The sequence below is a fragment of the Anas platyrhynchos genome, chromosome 5, assembly GCF_047663525.1.
Source record: "Anas platyrhynchos isolate ZD024472 breed Pekin duck chromosome 5, IASCAAS_PekinDuck_T2T, whole genome shotgun sequence".
Taxonomy (NCBI): Eukaryota; Metazoa; Chordata; class Aves; order Anseriformes; family Anatidae; genus Anas; species Anas platyrhynchos.
The window spans coordinates 22,329,728-22,342,674 of NC_092591.1; the positions used below are offsets into that span (position 1 = coordinate 22,329,728).

General features: G+C 39.5%; 1 protein-coding gene across 5 annotated transcripts in view; it reads right to left on the reverse strand.

The window, feature by feature from the left end:
* The window catches only part of NRXN3 (neurexin 3), a 973,627-nt gene that overhangs the window by 530,238 nt on the left and 430,442 nt on the right, over nt 1–12,947 (reverse strand). For 3 of the 5 annotated variants that reach the window (XM_072038409.1, XM_072038408.1, XM_072038407.1), the window contains one exon: nt 1,015–1,134. In XM_072038409.1, the coding sequence (XP_071894510.1) occupies nt 1,015–1,134 (120 nt within the window). Of the gene's footprint in view, nt 1–1,014; nt 1,135–8,943; nt 8,971–12,947 lie in introns of all 5 variants that reach the window. The other 2 variants (XM_072038404.1, XM_072038406.1) reach the window with 1 other exon arrangement.

Below are 12,947 nucleotides of genomic sequence, written 5' to 3' on the forward strand. Positions count from 1 at the left end.
GGTTGGCCTTTGCAATGTCTGAGACAACTACACTGGGAGAAAGGGGGGAGCAGCTCAGGTAACACTGCACTTAGTGAATGACTCACAGAAAAACAGGCTTTGGGGCCCTTGGCAGGAACCAACTGTCACCATTTGTTAAGTAGTTTGTCATGTTTGCCATCAATTCAGCCACATCTCAAACTTCTATGGGAAGAGGTGTAGGTACGACAGTACTGTGGCACTAATACAACACACCTTGCTGTACCACTAACAAAGTCTCCCACAAAGACCCGTAATGAGAAGCAGCAGGCTTGTGAGATGCAGGCAGAGTGGACTGTAAGAATCTTCCAGCCTTAAAATTTCAGCACACAATGAACCAAATCATTGAAAACTACTCCTATACTTACTACAATGTTTATAATATATGCTTCTTTGTTCAACTCCTTGGAGTGGGAAGAGAAATGGGAACTAGCTGTCTGCTTAAATAACAGAAGTCAGGAGACAGCAGAGCTGAAGCGATTTGCTCCCTGATGACAGGAGCAAAAGCCTTATGAGGATGAGCAGAGGGAACATCTGAAGGCTCATCTCTCTCCCCAAAAGGATGACTCTGGGGTTTTGTTCAATTATTTTATCAAAGATCTTAATATTCATTGGCCAATAACATAACATTCAATATTTTGACAAGCAAATCAACATACCAGGGAACACAGCACCGGTGCTGTTTAATTCTCCATTCGGTTTTAACTGAAAATTCTACCAACCGGTTCCCATTTTCTCTAGAACATATATTCTGATCTGGCTGAGTTAGCTTTAAAAAAGGGCAAAAACCAGCAACATCTCTGTCCCCTGAATACCTACGTACCAAGTATAGACTTCCATATTTTCATTTTAACAATGAGAGAAATAACCTTTCCAAGAAACAAAGCTTGGCTTTACCATTGGAAAGCTTGGTATTTCCACCAAGTAAAACTGTGTTTTCTCCATGCTCTTTCAGAACTCACAGCCCTCTCTAATCCATTGGAAAAGGCTACTTACGGTCATTGCACTGGCTTCCCGAATACGAAGTCATGGAGCAATCACAGGTGAAACCTTCCCACTGCTGATTACAGATGCCCTGATTTGCACAGGAATCTTCCTGGCAGGTAGTGCTTGGTCCTGGAGAAGGGATGGCAAGAAAAGAATGAAAGAAAGCTGAAAAATTATTTTAGTGACGCCCACGACAATTCCAAGTCATCATTACCATTACTATCAACATTCTCATGCAGAACAGAAAAAGCACTAACCACTTTTCCATTCTTGAACGTGCAACAAACTTGAGTAAAACAGCACATAGACAATTGTACACTCCACAACAAAACAGCAAACTGTAACAGACAGGAAGGAGGAAGAGCAAACAGCAAGATATTCCCTCTTAGGCAGGCTCAACTTATACGTTTCAGCACTCATTCACAGAAATTTATGGTAAAATATGGTGTGATGCAAGGGAAACTGAAACACTGCCAGTTCCATGTGCTTCCCCTGAAGTTTGATCCCCTTTGTTTTAGGGCTGCAGCCTAGAAAACAGGCCCACGAACAATATTTCATCCTACCTACAGAACCATTACATAGGTTCCTCTGGAAACACATCACTGAAGTGCAAAACCAACCAACCCAAAAAAAAAAAAAAAAAAAAAAAACCACCCACGACATTACTCCATGACGCTTTACTTTCTACTCTGAACAGGTTTCCATAGCTTTTGGAGGAAGCAGCCATTACAAACACAACAGCCTTTCGCTGTCTCTTATTTGGAGCTAACTGTTGCTATCCTACCCAGATAACCTTGCAGAGACACAACCCAAAGAACAGGCAAAAGAGGGATCTTCACATCAGAGGAACTCCGAACAATAGTTACTATGTCATCCACAAGGAAGTAGCTGGATTCTGAATCAACTGAGAGCAGAACTGAAGCTTCAAGCCATATATTACAAACAAGATAAGTCTGGACATTACTTGCTAAAAAGTATTTTATCTTCAGTAATCCAAACAGGTATCCTGTTCCTATTGTGCAGTACTTCAAATGAAACATACAACTACAGTTGCCATATCTGCTATTCTGTATCCTGCACTTAGTGGAAAAGAAAAAAAAATGTGCAAGATAACAAGAAGAGTAGAAGGTAACAGGCTAGGCTGCCTTAGATCAATCTCAAACATTTTCAGTCTAACCTTAAGGACAACAGCATAAGGATAAAGCAAACAGTCATGCTACCCATTTCAGCAACATTCATTAGTCTGTTCGCAACAGCAGTTCCATTAGGCTCATCCCACACATCACCCTTATCTCTTCATTACATCAGAAGTACCACCTGTACTTTACAGATGAGATGGGAAGCAATAAAGTACAGATACTCTTTTCAAGTATTTTAAACCAAAACAAAAAACCTCAGCCGCCATCTACCAAGACCTACACTGGATCCCACAGTTGTATAGGATCTCTGATATTCAGATTGTCCATCTAGGCCCTTCCTTATTTACAAGCATTTGCAGATCTTGCATCTAACTGGAAGCTGCACATCATCCTGTAATCCTCCCAACAACTCAAAGACCAAGCCAGGAACAGACACTCAGTTTTAGTGCACATTTCCCCTTCTTCCTACCACACCATTCTTCCCAACTGCAAGAACAGAATGGGTTAACATCAGTCACTACTTAGGTACCCGGGCTTCTTTACACGGCAGTGTCAGTGAGGAGGAGGGAGCACATGAAGATCAGTAGGCAGGGAGTTTAACTGAACATCAACAAAAACCTGAGTTTCTTCTATAATCTGTACACTATTTAAAAAATAAATAAATAAACAAAACCCTTCTAAGGAGAAGCCTAAGTGCAGACAAGAAAAGCAGACAACAAAATCCCTGAAAGAAAATTCACCTATTGAAAAGATGCAGCAGCCACCATATCAAAACAGCGTGTTTTTTCACAGTGAAAGAAAGCTGAGCAGCATTTTTCAACACTTTTCCCCTCCTCCCTTCCCCTTCCTCATCTTCAGCTGTATGAATCCTAGTGGTCTCATTGGCACAGTGTGAAATTAACAGATCACCTCTAGTTTTGTAGCAGCACTGACAGACCACAGGGTGTGAGCTGCTAGGTGTGTGCACAGACACACTTCTTCCTTGCCTTTCCACGTACAGAAAGACATGGATATAACCAGAGACAACAGGCAGGCATCAGGCTGAGGTCTGACACTTCAGACTTATTCTGGCCCCAGAAAAGGAGGAATTACATTGAATACTAGTCTGGAATAGAATACTAGTTGTCGTCTTGCCTAAGACTTCCAAGTTATCCAAGGAGAAGCACGGCTGAAGAAGCAAAGCAGAACAGCAATTTCAGTGACAGTGTTCCTGCTCTACCTGCACTTTTCTGAGAACACTTTCGTTACTCAGCAACTAGACTAGATAACGGGCATTACTGTGTTGGGGATAGCCTTTGTCTAGGATACTTACAGGAAGAAATACTAGAACTTAACTCTAGAAATAAGCTTGCGTGAGGCCTAGTAACTGGGGCTTGAGGTATTCTCAGCGGTGACAAGCCAGAGAGCCAAGGCGTTTGAATTAGGCCCAGTATCATGGTTTCTGAATTGCATTTTACAACAAGCAACTGTGAAGATGGTAACAGTATTTTTAAAGCAGCAAGAGAACAAAGCATCACCCCTAAGCACCATCTGACAAGAAGTTCTGAAATGCTGACAATAAAAAGAAGCTTGAAGCCTGATCAGCTGTCTTTAGAGTCAGTTGTGACGGCACAGCATCGATTCTGGGTATTACGCTTTGCCTCACTCCTGAGTACTATGGGCCATTTGCATGGTAAAAGCATCTTTGTCTCCAAGAGTTCATCTATTCCCGCTGCTTACAGTCCTTGCCTGGTGTCATAATCCTCCATCTGTAGCAACAGAATTCTGTTCAGAGCAACTAACAGGGATGTCACAGGGGATTAGGATTTTAGATTAGGGAGCAAAGTGACAGAAGCACAGGAAGGCTTATAAAACGAAGACTGTGTTACCATGCGCATGCCCCTTAGTGCTAAGGCACTAGGAAAGGAAGACAAACTGAAGTTATACAAAGAGCAGTAGAAATGGTTCTAAAATACCAATGCCATCAGGCTTCAGGTCTATTTTTAATGTCAGTCCTTTGGCAACACTTACAACATACCAGAATTATTTTTAAAGCAAAGTTTCAGATCAAGCCTTCACATAGTCTGAGATACATCTGGTAAGTCACTCTACACAGTTAATTAAAAAATACCCATTCTGACTTTAATGTTCTCTTTGAATCTGCAATATCCTGACAACACTTACTATTTCCCTTGTGTGCATTTTTGTTCAAAGGCCTTGTTTTTTGTTATCTGTTTGCAGCTGGGCCTGACACAGCTTCTTACCGTACTTTCTGCTGGGCATGTGACATGAGTGGGCAGTAGATAAAGAACGGAAGTGGAAAACTCCCCAGTACAGGAAAGCATCCCTGCTAGCAGAGGTGAGACTTGCTCTGTCACCTCCTGTCCAGACTAAGCCTACCAGTGGAGGAGACTCGCTGGGAATATGGGATGGCAAAGGAGAATTCCACAACCACATCATTTACTCTTTATTTCTGCATCCCTAACTCTTCCCAAAATAGCTCACGATCTCACAACTTGCAAGATCTGAGACTTTCTTGGGAATAAGTCCAGTATTCAACTTCTCTTACAGATTACCTAGTTAGATATATGGTTTATGAGTTTTTACCACTAAACATTTGAAGAAAAACACACTAGAAGAGTACAGTAGCCCGATGTCTGCTACATAATACGTTTGGAAAAATTACTTTGTCTCTCTAACTCTTCCTTGAGGTTTCAGCTGTATGGTGGATTTCTCTGCCCTGAAACTGAAAAATTTGAGGTCTACTGCTGTGCATTGCTAAAACTGCCACGTCTCATCTGACAGGGGGGCTCTCTTGTTCAACAAGAGAAGTCATTCCTGCTGTGTTATTTGAAAGCACTTTGCAGTGAAAGGAACTTGAGAAACATGAGATACAGTATTGTATTTATCATTCTTCTGAGTTACATGAGGAATTCAGTTTCCTTTATAGCACAGCTGCAGGATTATAACACAAATGCTTCATGCTTTGATCATAACTAGCAGTAAGCTTTAAGCTAAAGAAAATAATTCTAGGACTTGTACATAACACCTTCTTCATACATTGAAAAATCATTCCTTTTGAAAGAACCCATTTGCATCGGTGTTATTTTCTCAGTAAGAAGGAGCTACAACAGGCAAGGTCCTTTGGTACTAAGGGCCCATTTTCAATCTCCGTCTCCCTAAGTGGGCTACTGCTCCCATCTTTCTTCCCTGCATCAAAGAGGTTCAGAAAAGATAAAATGACACATGCAAGACATCTTTACTGTCTTTGTAGAATCAAGTGCTTCTTTGTCTTATGGTTCCTAACTTGCAAATGCCATAAAGAAGATAAACCTTGACCACTGCCAGTCAGGTATTATGATGGGCAATTTGTACCTATGATAAATCTGCAGACTACTGCTGCCAGCACCCTTCTTTCAGAACTGGTGATGTTCTGTTTTTCTGAATTCAGTATACAGGCCCAGTACAGCTCTGAGAGGCATCACAGCTCAGAAACCAGAAGCACTGGGCAGAATCCCATTCTGCTCTAGGACTCATTCCTAGTGCAGGTTAAGTAGGGAATAAAATGAATACAGGTAAGATTTCCATTTTATAAGTATATATAAAGATTTTTCTGAGTAAAAAGTGTGCAAAACTAAGACTGAACCCCATGGAACATCATTGGATGGACCATACCTCATATGCTTTAACTGCTAGATAGCCATGGGGGCGTTGTGAATCAAGGCTCAGCGAAAGACTTAAGAAGTCAGATCCTGTATTTTGAATCATGGGTGGTGGAAAGCAGGAATATCATAAAGGGACTTTAATTTAGCACATTAGAACCAAAAAAATCCAAGAGATTTTCAAGGGTGGCAAAGCCAGCTCTTTGAGCTCTCTGAGTTCCTGATTTTGTTAAGAACTCGTCATCCCTTTCATCACCTAAATAAGGTTAGGCATCTGGCAGGATCCATATTTAAAGTTACCCATTGTCAGAAATAACTTAAGAGCCAGCATTCTGCAGTCTGAAAATACAGCTATTCATCCCAGTGCCTCAGTCGAACCTGACTTCTCCATTCATTTGACGTCAGTTACAATGTCAGGTCCTCCTGTTCCAAATACACAACTGATCTAAAAATTTCAGGAACAAGGACTTAGTTAAGATAATGAATGTGTAAGTATCCCATGCAAAGCACATTTACCCCATGGTGACAGGAGAAGGGAATCAGCAGCAAAAATGGGAATCCACAGAGGATGGATTTACAAGATGAAATCTGTTATCTGCTTATCTCCCTCCCTCTTTGTCACCCTGCCTCTCCCCCTCTCTAAGCAACCTAGATCTTGAGAAAAGCACTCATACACATGCAGTTGAGGGAAGAAAAAAAAATAAAAAAAACACAAATTCAACTGCATAAAAGGGAGTATGCCTGGATCTGAGATATGGCGGGGAACAAGGAGATGCAAATGAAGCAGAGGAAGTAAACAACAATCAAACATAGAAAATAAAAGGACAGAAGGAAAGACTGAAAGTGCTGTATGTGAAAAAGAAAAATACAGTCAATTGGAAAAACACCCTTCCCTACTGCAAATCACAGCAGTGGGAAAGTTGTGCTACCAGCCCTCATGGTCTGGTAGGTTTCATATTCTGAAACAGCAAGACTATTTAGCAAAGGTTGGTTTCCTGAAAAGCCAATAATCCACATAACATACTCAAGAGAAACATTTCTCCTTAGGTGTACATATGGTCAGGTGTCTCCATCTGAACTGTAAATATTCTTATAAGGTTCTATACCAATATGAACTTGAGCAAGAATGAATCTCAACAGCTGTGAAAAGCCTTTAGCTTATGAGGACTCCTGGAAAATGAAAACAACAAAAAAATCTGTTTGGCCACACCACCTCTTCTTCATGCTGCATCCATCTCACTGGACATCAAAAATTGAACACGAACTCCTAGCCGTGCGTTCTGAAGACTGATAGGCTGTCAAATTTGTTGTCTGTTGGGTAAGAGGATACCTCCTAATATGCTTCTGTCTATTAACACCTGCTACACTGACAAAGCAGTTATCTGTTAATATTTCCTTTGATTCCTCCAATTTTTTTCCCCTTTTCTGTTAAACCATAGAATGCCAACTACACCAAAAAATGCCGATGACATTCTGACACAAAGGTAATTGCTACCTGCCAATCCCTAGAATATGGAACAGGAATAGTTTAAATGGAAAAATCACACCTGGTGCATTAGATAAGGACAGCAACATCACAGCTGCTGAACCGAAAAAGGAGTTCATGAAATTAAATTCAAAAAAAAAAAAACCACAACCTTAATTCCAATGATATGTAAACCGTTGGGAAGTCTTGTTTCTATCTCAGACTGAAACAAGAATACTGTATTTTCTACCACAGCAAAACCTGAGACTAAACCCATGGCTTAGACACAAAATTTCAAGGCGATTAAGCTGATATCATAAGAGATATGATTTCTGGCTTCAGGACTATTGAACAGAGAGACAAGTGTGAAGTGCTTCTGTCTTCCTGTTATGTATAAGAGGGTTTACTCCTTTTCCCCTGAAAAAGAGGAACATTTTCTTAATCTTCCACAACATTCAGGAATAAATTAACTTATTTTGTATGCTGCAGTCTCTTCAGATGTTGGGAAATGTACTTTCACTACTAAGTTTAAAGGATAGACTTCTCAAAACCATGTAAAATCTTTCTCTAATAATGGTAGGATCAAAGATCTATTAATTTCTAATAAGCAGGTTTCCTTACTTACTTCCTGGGGATACAGACCATTTGTATGTAATTACACTATTAAGTTTTTCTTCAGAATGTGTCTCCTAAGACCTAGCTTTCATTAAACTGATTTTCTGTTATCACTGTTTAACCCACCACTTCTCCGTAATTCAAGTGGCACGTTCTCAATAACTATCTGGCCTCTCCTCTTTGAGTCATTTTCCTGGTTTCCTCGATTTTTCCTCCCTTTGCTACTGAAGTTATTCTCAGTCTCTTTAAAGATTTTCACTTGCATGGTTTCGATATTTTAACACCACCCGCATAGTCTTCAGCCTTTCAGCAGCCTCCAGCATTGCTGATTGCCCCCTCTTTACTTAGCAGGTAATAGTAATAAAAAAGATGTCAATAAGAATTTCGTGTATGGATCAACATCACGAAAGAGCCCTGCCTGCTTTATAAAAATCAGAGATGATCCAGTAGAAATTTCTGAAAAAGACCTACAAGAGGTATAAAAATTAGCATCTATAAAAGTACCTGATAATCAGGCATGATCACTTCAGCCAGTACTCAAATTGGATCAATTTTGGCTTGTAAAATGCCTAACTACTAAGGCACTTTGTAGTTGTTGTTGTTTTTTTTTTTTTTTTAATTGAAATTCCAGAAAGACACTTCTGTTTTGTTGGTGGTTGTTGTTTTTTTTTTTTTTCAAAGCCTAAGTTATAAAAACTAGTTTTCATCATCCAGCCTCACTCCTCAGTATTGATACTGAGGAATCAAAGTTGACTTTCCTGCCTTGTAAAGCTCTGAGGGTTTTCCATATCTCTACACAGAACTGCTATTTGCTTGAGAGATAATTAACCATTTCAGGAAATCAACCTGTGCTCTTACAGATGTCCACAGATTGATACAGTCAAACCTCTCGGGTCAACAAAAACACCTTCATGGTTCGCCATATCCTTCCTCAACCGAGACTTTCCCTCCAGAAGGACTGGGTTTTGTCTTTCTCCTCGATCCCAGAGGTGTGACTGCATCCAGTAAAAAGGCACCAAATGTTACATAAAGGCATCTTTCAGTCCAAAACAGTAATGGGAAGAAGAACCTTCTCTACCTTGCAGGTCAGCTTTGGTCAACTCAACTTTGTTAGCAAAACAAAAAAACAAAAACAAACAGAAAAAAGAAAAAGCAAAAACAATAAACAACAGGTTAGTATAAAGGCAGATAAACCAGGGTCACAACACTTCAAATAAATAAAAAGCAGTTAGTATAACCATCACAGCCAATGTGCATAATAAACACATGCATGAAGGACAACACAGGGAACAAGGACACATGGGGACATGGCTACCTTAAACCATCACCACTATAACAAAACAAAACTTATCAATAACAAAACCATACGAGAGAGGAAATGTACTTCATTCACACACACAGGGTTACAATTTACAGAGTAGGAAGAGAAAAATACCACATTCTTAATGCCAATCCCTCAGCATTTACTGATAATTTGAGAGAGATTTTGTCTCATTTGAGAAATACTTAGAATCCATTTAAGTCAAAAATCTATTTGACTTTCAAATCATTAGTCAGGAATATTTTTATTTTGTTTCTACATGCAGACTCTGGAACTCAATATAAATCTCCTTTCACAAGAACACAGATTGCCTTGAATCTTTGTCCACAGTGGATTTACTGCCAGAAAACGACAGGGGACTGACAATTCTGGAAGAAGATAACCTCTGTTCATTCCCAGAACTGAACCTGACACTGGATGGAAAGTGACAGTAAAAAAATAATTCCCCCTCATGAGCTGATATCTGCTCATGAATTTCAACACACTCTTAAGAAAGCCTGCATCAGCAGGCAAAGAGATAGCTCCTCAGGCTTCAGACCCATGTAATCTTTGGCAATCTCATCAGAGCAATCAACAGAAATAACAGCAGTACAAGCTCATTCTTTCACTTAGGTGGGAATGATCTTGTTATTTGCATTCAAATCATAATCCACAAGGCAAAAAGAAAATCCTAAAAGGTCTGACTGACTGAAGACAAAAACGAACTTGGTTAAAATTAAAAAATATAAAAAAGCAAAGCAAAACAAAACAATAGCACTAACGGTCTTCCATTTGGCACAGGTTTTTTTGTTTGTCTTTTGTAATCGGATAGTCCATTTTACAGTGAAGCCACATAGATTTTTGGTGTCTATACCTTGATTCTAAGTTTTCTTTTTCAGCATGGAAAAAACAGAGGACAAGGATGGGAGTACAGGCAAGAGCTCCCAAATCCCTTGGCAATGCAGATTACACATTTCTGTTATACAGCACAATGGGAACAACGAAACACCAAATCACTGACCTCACTGATCAAAAGATGGATATTTAAGAAGTGCATACTCACCTTTGTAATGTTCTGTTCTTAAAAGTTCTAATATTAATTGCTGATACTGAAGAGAGATTGGTAGCTCTCCCATTCTCTTATTTTCTTACTTTACGTTTACAACCCAATAAACCAGTACTTGCATTCCTGTGCTTCCTATGAAGTTTCACATTTTGAACCTTTGCTATTGTTTCACAGCCCATGAATGACTCAAGATGGCAATTACCTTCCCTCCTGAGCCAGACAGATTTTTCTTCCCACCTCTGGAGCTACTCCACTACACAGAGCCATAAAATCCAGAAGTTGTTTAAGTAAAATGCAAAAACAAACAAGCAAACAACAAAAAGGGGAAGGGGGGAACAAAATGTGGGAGAAGACAATTTATCCCATTTCTCCACACATTTTCCTTGACATGTGTTCTAAGAAAGTAATTTGTATATAAACACTTTTCCCAACTGCTCAGTTCCTTGTCTTCTTTGTAGCTGAGCAAGAACATAGCTTACATTTCTTCCATAATTCGAGTAACACTGTGACGATGGAATACAAAATCATAAAGAACAGGAGAGCTGTCAAACTATCATGGAGTAAATTAATGCTCCTCTCCTCAATGGACAAACTCTGATTCTACAGAGAAAAAGTGAAGTATCACCACATTGGAAGTTTCACTAATGAGTAGATGAAGGGTGAAATCCTTTTTGACACTATCCTGCTGTGAGATTTTAAGCGTGAGATTAGATTTTTTTTCCACACACTGCTTGGTATGCAAAATGTGTTTCAGATTATCCAGCCTGTGTCATTGATGCTTCTCATGCACTAGTGAATTCCAAAGGTTAACTATAATATTTCACAGAAAGTAGCACAAGATTATGATTTTAATGCAGGACCTGGAAGCAGATTAAATTTTGGAAAAAAAAAGTCCCCAGACATCTGGAACAAAGTCACCACTTAGTTAAGTAATAATCATTCTCCTTTGTGAGATGTTATCAGAACAGTTGAGGAAAGGCAAGGAGAGGAAGAAGCCACATCTCTAAAGCACAAGAAGAACAACAATGAACATTTTCTTTAATCAGTGCTGTTAAGTATGTTTGACTTTTTGTGGGAAGAAAGGTGGAAATGAGAGTATTTAAAAGGTGCACCTGAATTTCAGATAGCTCTAGTGCCTGTAGTAAGCTGCACAAGGCTGTCTATATAAAAGAAGGGAAACATAAATGAACAAGTAGGAAATTAGTAAAGAGGAGAAAACCCCAATTGCATTAAGTACTCACTAATATTTAACCACATTCAACCTTTTATGGCGTTTTCAAGATGTCTACATAGCTTCTTTCAGGATCAGTGAGGAAAAAGCAGTAAGTCACTGACTCTTGACTTTTGTAGATGGAATAAATTCAAATTCATCCATTCATTTAATAGGAAGAGTAGGAATGAGATGCTTAGCAAAAGAAACTGATTTTAGGAATCTAGAATCAATGAGGAGACGATCTGAAATTTCAATCGGTCTGCTTTCTTGGAAGGAAAGAAGGTCACTTGGAACAACTTCTTCCATCTTCCAACTTTCAGCAAACACAGTGCAGAAATCTTTTCTCTCAAGCTCTCCAGCATCATCCGTCATGTTTGTTTGACAGAAATGGAAATAGCTTGTATTACTCAAACTCAACAGCTGTATAAATATTGCCAACCACAGCCTATAGGCTGCAGAGCTAGAGACTGAGAGAAAGAGAACCAAGTAGTGACAAAGGATTTGTCCTCAAGTTGCAATGTTTAACTCACGTCTAGGAGATTCCACTCACAGCTTAAATGTGCTCCGCAAGGCACTGTTGAATTTCATACTTTCATAACATATAGATATCATCTCTGTTTCACAGGTGGGGGGAGCAGTGCCCAAAGAAGGTGAAGTACGTGCCTGCATTTTCTAGTAGAAGCAGTTCACCAACATGAAGTCAGACTACTTTGTCCTTTCTGAGAATTGACTTGATCCCTTCAGAGTGCTATGTAGCCTGAATTGCTCATTTGCTGTCCTAGAATAAACACTGAAGCCGGGATTATTTCAGTCTTAACTTCCCTACCTTTTCTGTCAGGCTCTCCCCACAACTTTTTTTTTTTTTTGAGTGGTGACAGGGGAAAGGACCATCTTACACAAAAGATGGTGGTTAAAGCTGCAAATAGCGTAAGAGCTAAAGATACTCCACATAAAATAAATAAATTAATTAATTAATAAATGAGGTGGTCAAATGTCAACCCAGAACAGATTTTACACAATAGGCAGCAAGAAGGTTTTCTGGCTTTGCTGAATATCTTCCAGGGAAACACAAGTTGCCATCACAGACCTGACCAGACCTTCCCAAGAACAATGAAGAGCCGTCTGTTGTTCATGAGTAATCAGAAATCAAAAATCAGAAATGAAGCAATTGCAAAAGAGCTGTAAAAACAAAATCGAAGATGACCAAAAGACAAAAGGGTGGGGTAGGATAGGCTTTACCTCCATGGGCTCATTTGACATTTCAGACACCTTGGGATTTTTTTTTTCCCCTTCCCTCCTCAGGTAATCACTCATGAAATCCATTCTTTGACAAAAAAAAGGTGGCCCTATATGGCATGTCAACAAACAAAATAACAAAAAACACACCACACAGACAGTGTGGCAGCTATCATGTTGTCCTTCATGAACAGGATAAAGAGGTCACTCAGTTGTGCTGCTGTAATCAAATTCCATCATAGATAACTTCTTACTGAAATTGCAAGA